Here is a 19,176-nt window from a genome sequence, read left to right on the forward strand (position 1 = left end):
TCACCCTAGTGAGAGCAGCACCAGTGTGGGTGCAGCTGAGTGGACCCTCTTGGGGGGTATGGGTTTGCAGGGTGGCTGGTCACACCTGAGTTAGGAGTTTTCTAAAATATATTAGGAATAAAAAGAATTCTGAAAATGCTATTAGTCCATTACTAGAGGGAAATGGTAGAATTATCAGTAATAATGCAGAAAACACAGAAATGTTCAATAAATATTTTTGTTCTGTATTTGGGGGAAAACAGATGATCTGGTCTCATCATATGGTGATAATACCCTTTCCATTTCACTAGCATCTCTGAGGGATGTTAAACAGAATTTACTAGTTAGACATTTTTAAATCAGCAAGTCCAGATAACTTGCATCCAAGAGTTTTTTAAAAGAGCAGGGTGAGGAGCTCGCTGGACCATTAATGTTGATTTTCAAAAAGTCTTGGAGCGTTGGGGAAGTTACAGAAGGCTGGAAGAAAGCTAATGTTATGCCAATTTTTAAAAATGGCAAACAGGATGAACCCGGTAATTATAGGCCTGTCAGCCTGACATCAATCCTAGGCAAGATGATAGAGTGGCTGATACAGGACTCGATTAATAAAGAACTAAAGGAGGGTAAAGTAATTAATGCAAATCAACATGGGTTTATGGAAAATAGATCCCATCAAATTAACTTGATATCTTTTTTGATAAGATTGGTTGATAAAAGTAATAATGTTGATGTAATATACTTAGGGTTCTGTAAGGCATTTGATTTGGTAATGCACATTTTGATTAAAAACTAGAATGATATAAAATTAACATAGCACACATAAAATGGATTAAAAACTGGCAAACTGATAGGTCTCTAAATGTATTTGTAAACAGGGAATCATCATTAAGTGGGTGTGTTTCCAGTGAGGTTCAACAGGGACTGGCTCTTGGCCCTACTCTGTTTAACATCTTTATCAACGACCTGGAAGGAAACATAAAATCATCACTGATAAAGTTTGTAGATTACACAAAAATTGGGTAGTGGCAAGTAGTGAAGAGACAGCTCGCTGATACAGAGCAATCTGGATCACTTGGTAAACTGGACACAAGCAAACAATATGCACTTTAATGTAGCTAAATATATACATCTTGGAACAAAGAATGTAGGCTATACTTACAGGATGGGGGACTCTATCCTGGGAAGTAGTGACTCTGAAAAAGATTTGGGGGTTGTGGTGGGTAATTAACTCCTAATATGACACTGTGACCAAAAGAGCTAACACAACTCTGGGATGCATAAAGAGGTGAATCTCAAGCAGGAGTAGACAAGTTATTTTACCTTGGTATTTGGCACTGATGGGACCGCCACAATATTGTATCCAGTTCTGGTGGCCACAATTCAAGAAGGATGTTGATAAATTGGAGATGGTTCAGTGAAGAGCCACAAGAATGATTAAAGGATTAGAAAACATATCTTGTAACAATAGACTCAGAGCTCCATCTGTTTAGCTTAACAAAGAGAAGGTTACGGGGTGACTTGATTACAGTCTATAAGTATCTGCATGGGGAACAAATCGGGCTTGTCAGGCTAGCAGAGAAAGGTATAATATGATCCAATGGCTGCAAGTTGAAGCTAGACAAATTCATACTGGAAATAAGGTATACATTTTTAACAGTGAAAGTAATTAACCATTGGAACAGTTTACCAAGGGTCATGAAGGATTCTCCATCACTGACGATTTTAAAATCAAGATTGGATGTTTTTTCCTAAAAGCTCTGCTCTAGGAATTATTGTGGGAAGTTTTATGGCCTGTGTAATGCAAGAGGTCAGACTAGATGATCACAATGGTCCCTTCTGGCCTTGGAATCTATGAAAAACCTGGCTGCTCAGACCTAGGTGCCAATAGCCCGAGTTCACTCTGCATTGAAGATGTGCCCTAACCCTTAACATGACCAAAGGGGAATTCCTGATCTCCCTCCGCCCCACCCCCATAGGCCAGATAACAGTGTTATTCTTCCTGTTGCTCAATTTTGTAATCTTGGCTTCATCTTTCACTTGGCCCTCTCTTCTGACTGTCATATCCAGGCCTTGTCTAAATGTTATTGCTTCTTCCTGTACAACGTTTCCAAGATCTAGACTTTCCACTCTGCCCACGCTGCCAAAATTCTTGTCCAAGCTTGGATCATTTTGCCACATAAATTCTGTAATCTTTCTTTCTGACCTTGACACCCAAAACCTCACATCCCCTCTTTGGCATGTGACAGTAACATGTCCACTCAAAATCCAGCTGCTAAAATCATTGCACTGACTGTGCCACACACAGCCCTTAACTCCCTCCTCTAGCTCTCCCTCCCTGACAGCACCAGAGAGACTTCTTGCTCTTACTTTCAGAAATTAGCCCTACCTTGTGTACCTGATCTTTTACCTTTATTGTGAGGGCCTCTCCCTCCTCCACTGATGGCAGCCTTGATCACCTGAGTCTGCTCCAAGCACTTTTCTTCATGCCACCCTTTTCAAGTGGGAAAAGCCTCGGAGCCACAGCCACCTCCTCCTCCGAGTACTTCCTCCAAACTCACCTCTTCTGGGTTGCTTACAGGCAAGTGTAACCCCAGTAATGGCTAGGCAGGTGGCAAGCTGTGAACACTGCTCCTGGTTGATTAAGAATTGGGTGTATCCTATCATTTTTTGGTTACCTTTTCTCCCTCATCTCCCACCATGACTTGTTGGTCTTCTCTACTTGTTTTGTCTTGTCTTTGGCTTTCATCTTCTGTTTGTACCGTGCTTTAGCACAGTGAGGACCTGGGTTCAGTTCCTGGCTCTGCCACAGCCTTCCTGTATGATCTTGGGCAAGTCACTTTGCCCCTCTGTGCCTCAGTTTCCCATATGTAAAATGGGGATAATAGCACTTCCCTCCCTCATGGGGTGTTGTATGGGTAAATACATTAAAGGTGCTCAGATACTACTGATATGGGGGCCATAAAAGTACCTTAGATAGACATGGTGGGCCACTGCCACAATTTAAATATTTCTAATAACATGGCCTTTTCTAAAATGTACAGCACTTCATGAATGTATAATATTAAACTTCTGACTTCACAAATCTGATATCTATCCTCCATGCTGTGTCTCAGGCACAAAATGCCTTCTCTACCCCTGTTTGCCAAGCTACCTCTGCCTCCTCATTGAGATCCTTCCTAAAAATCCACTCTGCCTCCTTGCCTGAGAGTTAGGTTAAACACACACAAACTTAATGGAACTGTCAGGTGGAGTCCATGTTTTGCTGAGTAATCATGTGATCTTATTGTCACCTGTTCCCTTCCTCTCTTGTCCCTTATCCTTTTTGTCTGTTTGTGGTCTGAATTAGATGGCATGCGCTGCGAGGTGGGGATTGTGTCTGTCTTGTTTCTCAAGAGGTCTTAGCATTCAAATTATTATAATCATCTTGGGATCAGGGTTGGATCTGGCCATCTCCCATGGTAGCATAATTTGCATACTCCCCATCTCTACTAGGGTGCCTTCTTATGACTTGATGTAGAAAGTCCTAAAAAACAAAATTGCTGTATCCAGTGCTTTGGGATTTGGGTTTGAAAGCTGAAGCTTTGGGCTTCCTGTCACAGGTGATACAGGATGTGCTCTGCGTTTGGGCAATAGAAGTTTTGAGTGATGTATCATGGAGATTTGTATAACTTGATTTTTAACCCAGGAATTTCATAGCAAGCAGAACTTTCTGATAAGGAGAGGAGAATCTGGGCTGGGAGAAGAAACATGGGTTGCGTGAAATAACTGTAGAGGGGATACAGAAAATGACTGGCAAAGAGAACTCCTTTTTGTATACAGTGAACATCTTTAATCCAAGGCCCTGATCTCGCATATCTGATTTGCTACCATTGATTCTTTACACATGTGAAGTCACATGGACTCCAGTGAAGCTATTCATGGGCACAGGGGTGTGGGCTAGTAGATAAGATTGAAGGATCAGGGCCTGAATGTGCTCCACTTAGAAAGATGGTCTTTAAGGCACCAAGGAAAACTTACATCCGGGAATGCTAAGAAATTACTATTTTTTTATAGGTTTCAGAGTAACAGCCGTGTTAGTCTGTATTTGCAAAAAGAAAAGGAGTACTTGTGGCACCTTAGAGACTAACCAATTTATTTGAGCATAAGCTTTCGTGAGCTACAGCTCACTTCATCGGATGCAGTGGGCTGTAGCTCACGAAAGCTTATGCTCAAATAAATTGGTTAGTCTCTAAGGTGCCACAAGTACTCCTTTTTATTTTTTTATAAATACCCTACTTTTTACCAAATAAATACTTCCTTGAAGAGCAGCTTTTTATTTTCCACTCCAGTGCAGCTGCTCCTCTGCTCATTTGTTTGCAGTTGGTTTGTGTGTTGAGTGCTGAACTATATACACCGGAAGGAAGGGTTTTTTTGCTTTGCTTTTATTGCATAAATCCCAAGTTGAACAGTAATCCACTTTTCAAACTGTTCTTGCTAGCACTTAGGTAGGAAATTGTCCGTATGAAATAGCTGCTGCTGCTGCTATTATTTTATAGCACCCAAAAGGATGCCGTGCACTTAACAGAAAATGACACAGGCCTTGTGCAAAAGAACTTACAATAAGTAGTATAGACATGACACAATGGTGGGGGATGAGGTTTATCACTGTAGGATAATATGGTTACTCGTTTCAGGTGCATACACATCTTGGTGGTTCAGATTTCATTCTGTTGATTTGGCAGCTGTTGAGTTGCAGTTAACTGTAGATCTAAACAAATCCTTTCGCCTCAGCTAACCCTATAGTTTCATTGTGACTTACAGGTGCTCAGGTAGACCAATCAGTATTCGAAGAGCTTATAAAGGAGCGACTTCCAGAACTGACTGAACACATGAAAGATCTGTCCACCTTGGCTTCCATTTCCCTTTCATGGTTCCTTACCCTGTTCCTCAGCATCATGCCCCTAGAAAGTGCTGTGAATGTCGTAGACTGCTTCTTCTACGATGGAATCAAAGCCATTTTCCAGTTGGGCTTGGCTATTCTTGAAGCCAATGCAGCAGAACTATGTAACAGCAAAGATGATGGGCATGCCTTGATGATTCTTAGCAGGTATCCTCCTGTCTGAACTTCAAATTATACAGTACTTTCAAATTGCTCTGCTTTAAAACTAATACAAAGGAATGTGGCTACGGTATCAATAGTAAGAAAAGAATATAGGATAGGCATATGCAGCAGCGTCTAACTCAAGTTCGGCTTGTTGCTGCTGTCCCATCAGTGCCTGATCTCAACAAAAGTTTTAGGAAATTTGGCTAATAGAAGTCCTATGAAATTTCCTGGCAATACTGAGCGAATACTGAGGGGACTGCATCAATGTGTACTGTTTACTGCTGCTCTTAGCTTCTTCCTTCAAGTGAGGAGCTTCTTGACCCAGACTTTGTGGAGACAGAAACGTTTTTCCTTGGGGCGGGGGTGTGTGTGTGTGTGTGTGTGTCTGCCTTTAGTTATTGGCTAGATCACAGTTATAGTGTGAGTAATAGTCAAGGCATTTTGAAAAGCTTAGTAGCATAAAAACCTGTGTATTTCCATTAAGTTTGAGCCAGAAGATCATGCTTACTTCTTATTCTGCTCACAGCAAACACAGTGAAGTAGTCTGTGTTTATATTGCTTTGTTCCCTTTAGGTTTTTAGATCACGTTAAAAATGAGGAAAGCCCTCTACCTCCAATCGGCAATCACCATGCTTTTTTCAGTGATGATCAGGAGCCCTGTCCAGTGACTGAAATAGCTGACCTAATCCGTGATTCCTATGAGGTAAAATAAAACTTGATATCTCCTGGATTTTCTGTGATACTGAAATAAAGGTGTGAGTTTCCATAGCATAACCCTCTGGTAATTCAGCCCCTCGATAAGGGGCTCAGATACCACAATGATGGGCATGGTATAAATACCTAGTTAGGTTGATAAACTAGAGACTAAATATATTAAAATGCTCTCATTTTTCTGGGACTAATAATACTACACACTTTTTACATTTTCAGAAAAGTTAAAAAAATTTATTCCTATATTCTAGAAATTCGGAGACCACTCTGTGGAACATATAGAGCATATGCGCTATAAACACCGGATTCGTGTTCTACAAAGCCATGAGGATACAACCAAACAAAATGTGGTGAGTATAATTTTCTAGCACTTCGGGGGTTTTTTAAAACTACTATTACTCTAATTAAGCTGCTTTAAATTTAAAAAGGCACCATAGCGTGAGTTAAGGGTGATCTGTTATCTGATGTTTTTTAGCCTCCGTGCTTTTTTGCACTTGTATTCATAATGTCCCTAAGGTAGATTTAAAGGGGGGACTGGAAGAAATATGGAACCATAAATGTTCCAGTTCTTGGCTGTCCTTTTTTAATTGTATCGAGCACAATGTGGGAGGGCACATTTCTTGACCATGCCATTTATACCAGTGCTAGTATTCACCACTGTGCTTTTCCCTTCTTTCCCTTTAAGCTCAGAGTTGTCATCCCAGATGTTTCAATTCTTCCTGAAGATTTAGAGGAACTATATGACTTGTTTAAGGTGGGTATGTCTGGAAAGTAGAGGGATGAAGACAGAAAACTCCAGTGTTATGGGTTTAGTTTGCAGATCATTGTTTGGGCTCACACTGGAGCTTCAGTGAAGAACTGCAGGAAGAGGGAATTACTGTAATAGTAGTGGTGTGCTCATTTGGATAAGATGCTTACCTTGCTGTTTTTCTCCCTTCAGGTGGCTGTTCAGCTAGATTATCGAGAGCAAATTTAATGACCATTTAAGACAGTGGGGCTCGGATTGGGTCTCAGGGACCTCATGACACTTCTAACCTTTAGTACAAAAAGGACTGCATGAAATCAGGTTCTGTTGTACTCTAGCAACTTCTGTCTGCACACAGGTTTAATAATGCACAGCTCTGCAACCTCTGGTCTCTGTGCTGAGCAGCAAAAAACTTAAGTACCAAAAAAACCCTTCACTTTCTTCGTCTTAATGTTCTTTAGAGGCTGGTCCTCTCAGTAAAAAATTAACCTGGAGTCCTTTCCATTCACTTACAATTTTTTCTGAGCTTTGACAATTTTATTTTATAAATAACTTATTTAATTGTCTTGTTCCTAATTTAATTTCCTGGTTTTGTGTTATTCTCTTTGAAATGGTTCTTTTTTTTTTTTAGTAATGATGTGATATTTACCTGTTTGTCTGTGTATTGTTTACCTTACAGCAATAACTAGTAGGTAATTGGGAGAAAATATTGTAAAACTCTTACTAGTTTTGAAAATATTACCTACTAATTAGCCGTTGGAAATCATGAGACAACTTGTCTGATTTGAGACTTGAACAGTGGTTTTTTCTTAGGAATTGTCTTGGTATCATCACACCTACAAAAAGAGGTTAACCGTTCCAGCATACCTTTAAAAAAATATTTAAGTCTGTATCAACTACTATTCTTAATAGTTTATGTAATAATGCTTTCTTTTCTTCGGCTTCTGATTCCTTTTAGAGAGAACATCTAATGAGCTGCTACTGGCAAGGGATGAGACCTGTAATTCTGCGACATGACCCAAATCGGCCTTATGCTGAGCAGTACAGAATAGACTCTCAGCAGTTCACTAACCTTTATAAACTTGTCTCACCATGGACATGTGGGGAACACACTCAAATTTTAGCTGAAAGAACATTCCGACTTCTGGATGAAAATATGGACCATCTCATCGAATTCAAAGGATTTGCTAGCTGTTTAGGTAGCTACCTTTGCGACAATCCAACTGGCACCTGGGCTGGGCTGGTGGCGGGATGGGATGGGATGCAGGGTGGTCTGGCTTCAGTTAGTGTGCCAAAGTAAGAGAAGGACATCTTTTTCTTGAGTACAGTTTAGCTAATCTCTCTTCTGTACTGATTTCACTTTGAAGTAATCAGAATTCTAAGGCAACCTAAGGACCTGATTGAAAAATCATATTAAAATGCTTCACAGTTCTCAATCACCGGAAGTTTAATTTTTGCTAGGAAAAGATGTTTGAAGTCATACCAGGTGTAAAATTGTCTAAACATTCTTTTCTATTTGGAGATTAAGAAATCCGCTTTTCTCATATTAGTTTTTTTCCCCAGTTGAGAGAGCTGCCTTGTATCTTTTGTGATTCATAATCCATTTAGCCTTTATGTAACTAAAGGGCAGAACAGTAGAGAATCTCAGCCCACCTAGGTCTAGCTTTGGGGGCCTTATTTTTCTCTTACACAGCAACCTCCTGCCTACCCCCTCTTTCCGTGTACACAGGCTGTGCTTGGAATGCCAAAATTGTAACCCAACCTGGAGTGAACTAGATTCCTTTGCTAGGGTATTCCTGAGATGCAGTTAGTGTCTGAATGGCATGAGGCTGTGCACCTCCATATCTTGCCAAAGTTGAAACTGCCTTACCTGTAGCGAGATGCCAAATCCAGTATTCAAACATAGATCTCCTCACTTAATGTCTAGAACTGACTTTTGATACGGAGCTGCGTCACTGTATCACTCTTAATGTCAGCGGATGTGACTAGTTTAAAAAACCCTTCACAGTATGTTTTGAGTAAATTAAACAGTACCTTGTCTGCATTGGTTATTTAAATAAAATAGGGGATCCCTCACTGCTCTTCTTATCCTACAAGATGGTAGTGGTGGTGTATGGGAAGTATTAAGAAGTAAATGGTGGCCCCAAAATATTTCTAAATTAGATGTGTTTCATGGTTAGTAACAGTTGGGCTATGCATAAGACCAACCTAGCTGGTTACTTGCTGGTCAGGCACAGCTTAAATATTTCATTTTAATACACTGGCTGCATGTACATCTGAACATTCTGTTGTGCTTAAAGAGCTGATTATTTTAAACTGTGGAAGTAAATGTTCTGGTGCACTGTTTATTTTCCTCTTGTAGATGTTATGTACAATGGAGAAATGAATGAAAAGATAAACCTGTTATACAGGCTGCACATCCCTCCTGGTAAGAAATTTGAAAGGAAAAGATCATCCTTCCTTCCTCTCCCAGTCCCCATAAGTAGATGCTTTGGGAAGTAGAAGTTGCTGAATGAATGGACATGGCTTCGCTCAGAGGAGAGGATGTGCACTCTACATACCTAATGGTGCTAGTTAGTTACAATTTTTTAAAATTCCAGTCAAAGCTCTTCGTAGCTTAATTTTGAAACTTGTGGATGTATTCCTATAAACAAGGTGGCTTACAGCTGCTATACTCTGAGATGTCTTGCAATCGATTCCGGGCCTTTTTCCATTCAGGAGGTAGTTCTAAGGGGTTGGTACTCTATTTTTATTGAAAAGATTTGTGCATACACTACTGGTTTGACCTTGCAGAGATACAGTCTCCGTCTAACATGTGATTAGGTGACTAGAGTTTGAGTGATATTTTATACAGCGTGGGTGAAGCTTTTTTTAACGTGTTACTTGTGGCAACATTTCCTGCTACTCCACTACAATAAGCTGCTTGTTTTAACACAAGGATAAAGTCTGACATAACTAGGCAATGTTTAAATAACCATCACCTGCAAATATCAGCTTTAGCATAAATGCTAGTTTTCTTCCTGAGCTCAGGGGATTAAAATGCGATAAAGCTCTTAGTTATCAATGCACCAGGTCAAGTATCACTAACTATCTCAGTCTGTTTCATTTTTTTGGGTAGCTCTCACAGAAAATGAGAGAGACAGTCAGTCACCATTAAAGAATCCTTTATTGTCTACTTCGAGGCCACTGGTATTTGGAAAAACAAATGGTATGTGCTGTCAAATTTATAAAATTATGTTCGTATAATTATGTACATAATAGAGCTGTCCAGGTCTAAGTTCTTTGTGGGTCAAGTTTTTTCTCCTCTCCAGTTTCTGGCTTTTGAATTTGTTGCAATGGAATTAAAACTAATGCTTGTGTTTTTTCCCCACCCAAGGTGATACAGTAGATTACCAGAAGCAACTGAAGCAGATGCTTAAAGATTTAGCCAAAGAGAAGGATACGAAAACTGAAAAAACAATGCCAAAAATGAGCCAGGTATTATATATTGAGGATGTAATTTTAAAATACCTTTTTAAAATGTGTGAGCTCAACTCTGCAGCTCCTTCTAATGGCAGGTACCACAAACAAATCTAAAATTACTCCGTGTACTAGATCCAAAATTTGAACTACTTTGGACCAGGTGAAGCTAATCCAAAAGGGTAGGGGCCCTTGACCACCCCACCAGCAACGGTCTCTCTTGTAAATTGAGAGCCCATGTACCTCCACTGGCTGCAAATACACTAATGTAGTACTGGGAAAGAGGTAATTTCTCAAATAGCTAGGTCCAAGCCATATCTACGTTTTCTACAGGCCGAAAACAACAAGCAGCTAAATGCAGATCCTAGATCGCCTGTGTTGTGCTTAATGCACTGTCAGTTTCAGGGTTGACTGAAGATGTTACCCCATTCCCATGAAATCCTAATCTCCCTCCCCAGATTCCCACACACATACCCTCTCACTCACACAGACACACGTGGCTTGTTTGAAATCCAGTCTTTGGCACTTTAAATTAGGAAAGTATTACTAACTGCCAGAGTACATCCTTGTAACTTTTTTTTTGGCATTTTATCAAACCACTAAATGTCTTAAATTTGTAGCAAGAGCTTACAAGTGAGGATGCTTCTGCATGGTACTCTAAAATCCTGTCGTCACCTTATGCTTACTGCCCAAACTTTTACAGCTATTGTACCGTGTCCGTGACATGGTGCGATCAATAATTTGACCTGTTACAATAATTTCCCCTTGCCTATTAGAGGGAATTCATCCAGTTCTGCAAAACCTTGTACAGCATGTTTCATGAAGATCCAGAGGAAAACTCTTTATATCAAGCCATTGCCACTGTGACCACTTTATTACTTCAGATTGGAGAAGTGGGTCAAAGAAGCAGCAGCTTGGGAAGTGGATCAGATGAATTTACTGAGGAGACACAGGCTGAGGCCCCTGCCTCAGACCAGGATACTGTTTTTACTGACACTGTGAAGACTACTCCTACAGAGACTCAATCTTTACCTGGGACTGAAGGGAACTGGACTATCTCCTTTGAACAAATTTTAGCATCACTCTTGACTGAACAGTCACTAGTAAATTTCTTTGAAAAGCCTTTAGAACTGAAACCAAAACTGGAGAACGCAAAGCTAAATCAATACTGTCTCAAACCAAATGGAATGAGTGAGCAGTCACTAGCTGAACACATGAAACAAAATACATAGTAGCAAATTTTCCTGAAACTGACCGCACTGAAGTTACACCAAAGCTACATGTTGCAAAGAAAGGCGTTTTGTTTGCTCTTCAGTTTGAGAGCTTTAAAAGCTAAAGGGGGGGTGTAGTTTGTGCCACTGATTTATGATGATCTTGTTTTGAATGTAAAAGGAAACATCTGTCTGCACTGTGAAGACACTGCAGACCCATTACATAGTGGGAGAGCAGAAGCTGGCTCCAGGAGTTTTGTTACAGAGCTTGTTTTTTTTAATTGGGGAAAACCCTTCTCAGCTACTGTCTGCAGTTTATGTGGTGGTTTGGGTTTTGTTTTTTCTTTGCACTAATCCTGAAGACTGGTTTCAATGCTGGTAATTGAAACTATTTTAATATTTTTGATTGTATTCAGATTTGTATGTCTTGCTAAGTGTACATGGACTGCTTCTGATGTTCTGTGAAAACATGCACTTTTCAATTAAATCTTTTTGTACTGGACTTTACTTGAAGTAGGGGTACTGTCTGAACTCTTCAACTCAGGAATACCTCATGAGGTATGTGCAGGACACTCACTCTAACCCTCCTCTGTAAAGAGTACTTTTCAAAGTGGGGGGGGGGTTGTAGCCCATATTGCACAAGTTACTCTTCATGTTTTTCTAAAAGCATCAGTGAAGAGACGAGACCTAATTAAAAAAAAAAAAGTACCCTTAGCCACTACAACCAGTAATTGTATGTACACTGTTTTTACAAATTGCCACAGAGCATTGAACCTGAGGTCTATGTAATTTAGTATCTTGCCTCTGACGGGCAAGAACGAGATGTTTTAGAGGATACAGGTCTCAACTTCCTACAGCAGTTTAACTACAGGTGTGGGGGGGAAATCTTTTTGCTGCGAATTTCCTTGGCTGTCCTCATGGTCTTTGTAAACAGTATCTTTTAAAAACACCTTTAGAGCAGAAGGGTGATAAAAATAATAAAGCAAGCAGAAATTTCAGATGCTTAGCCACCAACTGCTGATTTGGATATGCTGTAGTTCTTTGAGCATTAAAAGACACACTGTTCAATAAGGTATCTTAGTCAGAATAAGTGTCATTTTTATAACTTTATTGTCCTGAAAATCAGTTTAGTTTTCATCTACATTGACTGTCTGTAGACCTGCAAAAAAAACAACAAATTAAGTTGTATTAATGTACCAGTGACCAAGATAGTCTACTTTAAATCTTAGATGCACTTAAGGAGATTTACTCAAAGCCATAATTAGCAGTTAACCACAAGATAGACTGCCATCATCAAGGTACAAATTAACTCTGATGTATGAATTTTTTTTATGCTACTAGTGCCACACAACATTTAAGATTAAAATCCCAAAATTATTCAGTTTCAACTTTAGACTTCTGTTTGTGTGGGTCTGAGAGCAGCAGAGGTAACTGCTGGGCAAGAGAAGCCGCCCTCGCCCCCCCCAGCAGAAATTTAAGAGTGAAGCTCTTTGACAAGAACTTAGCTAGCTAACAATGTCCACAGATAGCTGGAAGAGTCTCTATTGCAGCAGAAGCTTAGTAGGCTTGTCTTTACCAATGGCCTTGCTCAGAAAACATGTGATGGAGAAGAGTATGAACACTCACTTTTGAAAGTGGTGACTGGTACATAGGTAACCAGCGTGTAGAGTTTGTTGGGTGAATCTTCATCCTCATTGCGTTTTCTGGATAAACGTACACGGATGCGGTAGGGAACATTCCTAAAATATTACACAAGTTTATGTAGTTTCATTTTCAATACAATTTACATGAATGCAATTTTAGTCTCACTGTAGAATTTAAGACCAACAATCTGAGTTTCAGTGATATACAGGTAGCAGAGCACCCTTAAACAAAGTGAGTCTTATCACACCTGGTATGTAAAATGAGTTCCTAGATGTTTCAGCCAAGAAAATAACTAAAAGAAGTGGCCTATAGCCCTTACAGATCTGGGGTGTTTACACTGTCACTGCCAATTCTGTACTTGAGTGCAGCTAAGACAAAGGTGAGCAAACTACGGTCCCCAGGACCATCCTGCCCGGCCCTTGAGCTCCCCGGCTCCACTCCTGTGGGGCAGCATGGCATCGGCGGGGGGTCTGTCAGGGGACGGGGACAGGCACAGCCCTCCATACAGTTTTGCAACCCCAATGTGGCCCTCAGGCCAAAAAGTTTTCCCACCCCTGAGCTAAGAGCACATTTCATAAGCCAGGGCTCTCCCAAGAAGCAAACAGTGGGACTATAAAAATGGGAGACATTTAGAAAGAAGGACAGATCAGTCTGCTGTGAGGAACAAGCACCATTACTGTTGGCTAGCTAAATGTCTCCCACGTGACTAACAGAAATACAGGGCAGACAATTAGATGTTAATAAATTCTTCCTGGTCACATGCCACCTGCAGCATGTTGCGCATATTCTAAGAAGTAGATGCTTGAAGTCTCATCCTAGACAGAGCATAAAGCACTGTTTTCTAACTGCCTGAGAATCAACAGCTGAACTCATGTGTGTTTGCAAGTTTTATCCAGATACTTATGGTCATCATCTGATGGTAGCAGAACATGTTTTTTTGAAAAGAGGGTATCTGAACATGCCACATGTAACAAAGGGATAAAACATTTGAAGCCTAAGTGGCCTGTGAGACATTAACTGTATTAAGACTTACACTAGTCCTTCAAAGCTAGTCCCAGGCTAGGATCCCTGTATAGCTTATGTTTTGTCATTTTTAGTATGTAACAGTTGAGAAAGGGAGACACAAAATGATCTGTCCAAACTCTCTTTGAGGAGAACCTACATAGCTACTGCCCGGTGTACAGAATTCAAGATTTTGAAACCCCACTGCCAGGAGAATCTGATTCTGCAGAGGAAGAGATATGAGTCCACGAACAGACTGATGTGTGCTGCAGCGACACATACGGTGAAGATGCTCTATGCCGCCAGGGGAGAGCTCTCCCATTGGCATTCCCTCCCTCTCTCCCCCCGGGAGCTGCATAAATTATGTTGGCAGGAGAAGCTCTCCCGCCACCATAGTGCTGTGCACACTAGCATAGGGATCCGGGTGCCTGTCTGACACCTACACCCCAGCATGGTTCTCAAACCAGGTGAAGATAGGCAGGTCTTGCCTGCAGGGTCTTTATTTAGTAGGTGTGCTCTGAGCACACCTAATGCCACACAAAATGACCAGGTGGGGAGGAAGCCTTCCTTATAACCTTGAGCCCAGTGACACAAGTACTGAGCTTGGGTGTGGGAGACCCCAGTTCAATTCCCTCCAAGCCCTGATGAGCAGGGGTTTCCCACTTCTCAGATGAGTGCCCTACCTTCGAGCATAAGGATGATAAAAAAAACTAATTAAAAACAAGTTTATTTTTAAAAATCTGTCTAAAATTAAATTTATAACCTATGTTAAGGCCTAAACGTATTCTACTCAATTGTGTAAATACTAAAAAAAATATTAAATGGTATATATTTGCTACCAAGTTTAAAAAAAAAAAAAATCAAACCACCAAACTAAGCACCTAGAACAAGAGTTTGCTTCTACTGCTGTCAAAAAGCAAGTTTAGCACTTCAGAGAGAATATTTTCTTCATCTGTTTACTGAACTAGTTCAGTTCCATGACTAGTTCATTAAAAATTAAGTAACTGATTGGGAGTTGAAAAAGCAGGAAAGTTTGTTTTCCTCTTCCAATCTGTTAATAAAAACTGGGTATGAGAGAGTGACCAGAAATAATCAATTCAATTAACTACAGATAATTCCTTTGTTTAATAAATAGGTCAGTCTCTGTTTTGCTAAACTTTACTCTTACATATGCACCACATTTAATGTAATTTTATATAAAAAATAAAAAAATTTTTGCATTTATTTGAATTTTAATTTCAATCCAAAGAACTTGACAAATCACAAGTAAAAAAAATCTAGTAAATAAATGCATTAATCATTTTCTAACAAAGTAAAATTAAGAATCTGAATAAGTGTAATTTAAGCTATACAATAGAACATCAGAGTTACAAACTGACCAGCTGACCACACGTCCCATTTGGAATCAGAAGTATGCAATCAGGCAGCAGTAAAGACCAAAAAAACAAAAAAAATCCAGTACAGTGTTATATGTAAACTAATAAAAATAAAGGGAAAGTTCAAAAAAAGATCTGACAAGTAAGGAAACTGTTTCTGTTGTTGTTTCATTTCAATTAAGATGGTTAAAAGCAGCATTTTTCTTCTGCATAGTAAAGATTCAAAGCTGTATTAAGCCAATATTCAGTTGTAAACTTTTGAAAGAATAACCATGTTTTTGTTCAGAATTATGAACAACCTCCATTCCTGAGGAGTTTGTAATTCTGAGGCTCTACTCTATAGCTGCTTAAATACATGGGTATAGATGTAGTAGTTCCTCCCAGTTAGCAAAAAGAAGCACTAAATTTAGTATAAAGACTAAAAATAGTTGCAAGTCAACAAAATGTAATGGTTACCAACCAATGAGAATCACCTTTTCTTTAGGAAGATAACTGAAGAGTACAAATACAAAACACTATCAATTATTTAAATCAATCCACCCTGATAGAGTCATTTGGCCCTACTTAATTACAAAGTAGAATGACTTCAAGAGTTATTGAGGCAGCCCTACATTAGCATATCACAAGTCCACTGGTTAGGACACTCACCTGAGAAGTGGGGAACCTCTTTTCAAATCCTCTCTCAGCAGAAAAAGGAGGAACTGAACTGATGTCTCCCAAATCTGGCTATCTAGCCACCTGGCCGAAGATTATAAAGGAGGCCTAATTTCTCCCCCCCTCCCCCCATGTGAAGAGGGGGTTCCCAGCTGCATTTCACAAACAGTGGGAGGAACCACCTCTGCAGACCAGATCTATCCATGAGAAGGGCAGGGCTTTCAACACAGCCCTCTGGTAGGCATCTCCCCTTGGCTAGTTTAGGCGACTTCCCGCCTAGTGTACTAGTTTGTGTAGATCCCATTCATTGTCTAGGTGCCTAAGGCCATGTCTACACTACCCACTGCATCAGCGGGTAGTGATCCATCTATTGGGGATCGATTTATCTTGTCTAGTGTAGACACGATAAATCGATCCCCAATCGCTCTGCTGTTGACTCCGGAACTCCACCACTGCAAGAGGCGGAATCGATGGGGGGGGGAGCAGTAGCCATCGATCCTGCGCTGCGAGGACGCGAAGTAAGTGATTCTAAGTTGATCTAAGATACGTCGACTTCAGCTACGCTATTCTCGTAGCTGAAGTTGCGTATCTTAGATCGATCCCCATCCCCAGTGTAGACCAGGCCTTACTCAGGGTTTGTGACTTCCAGTAATTTCCTAAGAAGCTAAATCCCTTTGTGGATATGGGTCCTAAGCCCAAGACCTCACCCAATCACTTATAATACCAGAAAGGAAACATCTGCAGGCAAAAAGCAAATACTGGTGAGTGGAAGAGATACTTAGAGATTCTCTCACGTGTGTGTTTGTGAAATTCTTCCCCCCCACTCATGATTAGAGCCCCTGGGACGTACCTTATCCCTTTGGCCCAGACCGCTTTGTTCAATCTGGTGTCAATGCGTACATCAGGAGTACCCATCTCCTTCATTGCAAATTTACGGATCTCCTTGAGAGCACGGGGGGCACGTTTCTTGAATCCCCTGAGAACAGAAAAAATGGTTATTTAGCTAATCTTTACAGTGTACATACAGTACAGTACTCTGTATCTATTTAGTACAGTACTGTATCAGAGTACTTTGCAGTGTACATACAATTTCAATAAAATTTCACTACAACAAGCTTGTTGTACTAACTGGCTCCAAGGGCTTATTTCAAGTTGTCCCTTGGATGAGATTTTTAAACTAAAGTAGCACAGCTCAGAGCACTATTTGTATGTTGCTGACAGATTAACATCTAATGCTAGTGGGGGAAGAAAAGTTAGGAGCAAGATGGCAGAAAGTCTAAACAAGAGGGAGACACAAACAGTATTTCAGACCAAGTACCTCCTGGTAGTGAGAGAAAAAAAGCAGCCTCAAAAAACTAAATAAAATTAAATAGATTTATAGAATGAGAAAGTGAAAACAACAAAGGGAATTGATTGAATCACCAGAGGAAAAAAAACAGTGCATGTCCCCCTCCCCACTTCTGTATAAAAGTAATGACATTTATCAATTATCTTCCACTTAGTAGAAAAACTTCTCATCTAGCCAATACTTTCCTATTATTGGCTCCTTAAAATTTATAAAACTAAACCCAAGTTAAAAAGTCTCTCCCACTTGAATATAACTATACATCCACAGCCAGCTCCCAAGTGAAATGACAGAGTTCCTGTACAAGTCTTCACTCTCTACAAACTCAACAGCAGTGTGCCAAACCTAGAAAAAATAATGTAAAGTGAGAATAACATCCTGATAACTGTATTTGCCAGAAACCATAATCACTCAGGCCTTGATGTTGCAACTAAGGTCTACATGCAGGTGCAGAACTGAGGCCTAATATACCCCATCACGCTGAAGTCAGCATCTTTGATGACAATCATCCACTTCCAACAGTTAGAAAGCTTACTGTAACCATTTCCAAACACCAGCCAACTTAAGCAGGTAAAGTAAGATCAACTTTATTGGGACAAACAAGGCATGAAAAAAAGCCACTCACACTCCATGGATCCGTTTGTGAATGTTGATGGTATATTCCCTAGTCACCACCTCATTGATGGCAGATCTCCCCTTCTTCTTTTCTCCACCTTTCTTTGCTGGAGCCATCTGTTCAACATTGAAAATCAAGGACACGTCTAATTCCATGTGGGCCTTTCCATCAAGTCATCTCTAACCCTTTCCCCCTCACACATTAGGGTTTCCACAATCAGAAGTCTATTTCAGCTTAAAGAACAGGGGTACTTGTGGCACCTTAGAGACTAACACATTTATTAGAGCATAAGCGCAGATAAATTGGTTAGTCTCTAAGGTGCCACAAGTCCTCCTGTTCTTTTTGCGGATACAGACTAACACGGCTGCTACTCTGAAACCTGTCATTTCAGCTTAATCCACCACTGACAGAGCACTAGCCTTGCAGGTTTCAAAACATGCAGCTTCAGTGTTACAGTCCCCCCTCCCCAGGCCCTACAGCAAGGTGCTGCACCACGCCTCAGTTTGCTGACCCCTCTCCCCCATACGCTCCCATGACACCCCGAAAGCACAGACCCAAGCTTGGCTCCAGCTTTCGGGGCCCTCAAAACCTGGGGCAAACCCTAGCCCTAGAGGTGCCGCCTGCTGCTAGACAAGCACCCGCACCTCTCCCATCCGCCCTATACAAGGCCTGGGTCCCAGCCCCGTGCGGGCCCCTGTGCCCACAGCCCCTCTCGCCCCGTGCTCATAACCCCGCCCCCAGCCCAGGCCCCTCTCCTAGCCCGGGCCCCGGGCGCGTATCCCGCCCCCCGGGCCGGCAATACCCGGGGCCCCGGGCGCGGGGTCCCCTCGCCACTCGGGCCGGGCGGGGCCCGGGGCTCGGCGGGACCCGGCGAGGCGGATGGCGGCGGATGGGCGGGCGGACCCCGCAGCGAGCCACTCACCCTGCCCGGGCACAGGTCGGAAAGGAAGGCGCGCGGGACTGTGGGACGAACCAAACCGGAGGGGGCGGGGGGAAGCGAGGCGCACTTCCGGGTTGGGGGACGGCGGGACTGCGCCTGCGTGGCCTGAAGAGGCGGCAGGTGGCGCCCGGCGGCTCCGAGGCTGCCCCGTTGCGGGCAATGGGAGGCCGCCGGGGGGGGAGGGGCGCAGGATCGGGGCCTGCTTGCCTGGAAGGCCGAAGCGCGGGAGTTGCTGAGCAACCCGGCAATACCAGTCCCGCCCGCGAGCGCCCCGTGCAACCCGGGGCTGGTTTAAAACCCGGGGGGGGGATGGTGGTTAATGGGCGCTGGGTCCATGTCCCGGGGGCTGCGCCTGGGGGGCGCTGGGGGCGTTTCCAACGAGAGCCAGAAACGGACTTTTGTAGCAGTGGG

At 41.8% G+C, this 19,176-nt stretch overlaps 2 protein-coding genes across 8 annotated transcripts in view; one reads left to right on the plus strand and one right to left on the minus strand.

Moving 5' to 3' along the window:
* Positions 1 to 11,675, plus strand: part of TBC1D8 (TBC1 domain family member 8) — a 73,984-nt gene extending 62,309 nt beyond the window's left edge. For 4 of the 7 annotated variants that reach the window (XM_073351924.2, XM_073351950.2, XM_073351942.2 and 1 more), the window contains 9 exons: positions 4,780 to 5,065; positions 5,636 to 5,765; positions 6,025 to 6,123; positions 6,459 to 6,527; positions 7,477 to 7,717; positions 8,881 to 8,946; positions 9,637 to 9,726; positions 9,895 to 9,995; positions 10,754 to 11,675. In XM_073351924.2, the coding sequence (XP_073208025.2) occupies positions 4,780 to 5,065; positions 5,636 to 5,765; positions 6,025 to 6,123; positions 6,459 to 6,527; positions 7,477 to 7,717; positions 8,881 to 8,946; positions 9,637 to 9,726; positions 9,895 to 9,995; positions 10,754 to 11,209 (1,538 nt within the window). In that variant the 3' untranslated portion in view covers positions 11,210 to 11,675. Of the gene's footprint in view, positions 1 to 4,779; positions 5,066 to 5,635; positions 5,766 to 6,024; positions 6,124 to 6,458; positions 6,528 to 6,713; positions 7,718 to 8,880; positions 9,086 to 9,636; positions 9,727 to 9,894; positions 9,996 to 10,753 lie in introns of those variants that run through there. The other 3 variants (XR_012159833.2, XR_012159834.2, XM_073351976.2) reach the window with 3 other exon arrangements.
* Positions 11,676 to 12,275: 600 nt separating this feature from the next.
* Positions 12,276 to 18,832, minus strand: RPL31 (ribosomal protein L31). The gene is made up of 5 exons (XM_073351994.2): positions 18,748 to 18,832; positions 17,835 to 17,941; positions 16,715 to 16,840; positions 12,815 to 12,927; positions 12,276 to 12,347 (listed from the first exon to the last, which is right to left on the minus strand). Exons 2-5 carry the CDS (start codon positions 17,939 to 17,941, stop codon positions 12,316 to 12,318), a joined length of 378 nt encoding a protein of 125 aa, XP_073208095.1. The 5' UTR covers positions 18,748 to 18,832; the 3' UTR covers positions 12,276 to 12,315.
* Positions 18,833 to 19,176: the final 344 nt, after the last annotated feature.

Source organism: Lepidochelys kempii, chromosome 1 (genome assembly GCF_965140285.1).
Source record: "Lepidochelys kempii isolate rLepKem1 chromosome 1, rLepKem1.hap1, whole genome shotgun sequence".
NCBI lineage: Eukaryota > Metazoa > Chordata > Testudines > Cheloniidae > Lepidochelys > Lepidochelys kempii.

Bases quoted from the DNA above. Each gene is read 5' to 3' on its own strand.
- RPL31 (XM_073351994.2), bottom strand. From the start codon at position 17,941: ATGGCTCCAGCAAAGAAAGGTGGAGAAAAGAAGAAGGGGAGATCTGCC. The intron at 16,841-17,834 runs GTGAGTGGCTTT...TTCTGTTCTCAG, and splicing joins CACAAACGGATCCATGGAGT to GGGATTCAAGAAACGTGCCC. The intron at 12,348-12,814 runs GTGAGTGTTCAT...TTTTTTTTGCAG, and splicing joins ACCAGTCACCACTTTCAAAA to GTCTACAGACAGTCAATGTA.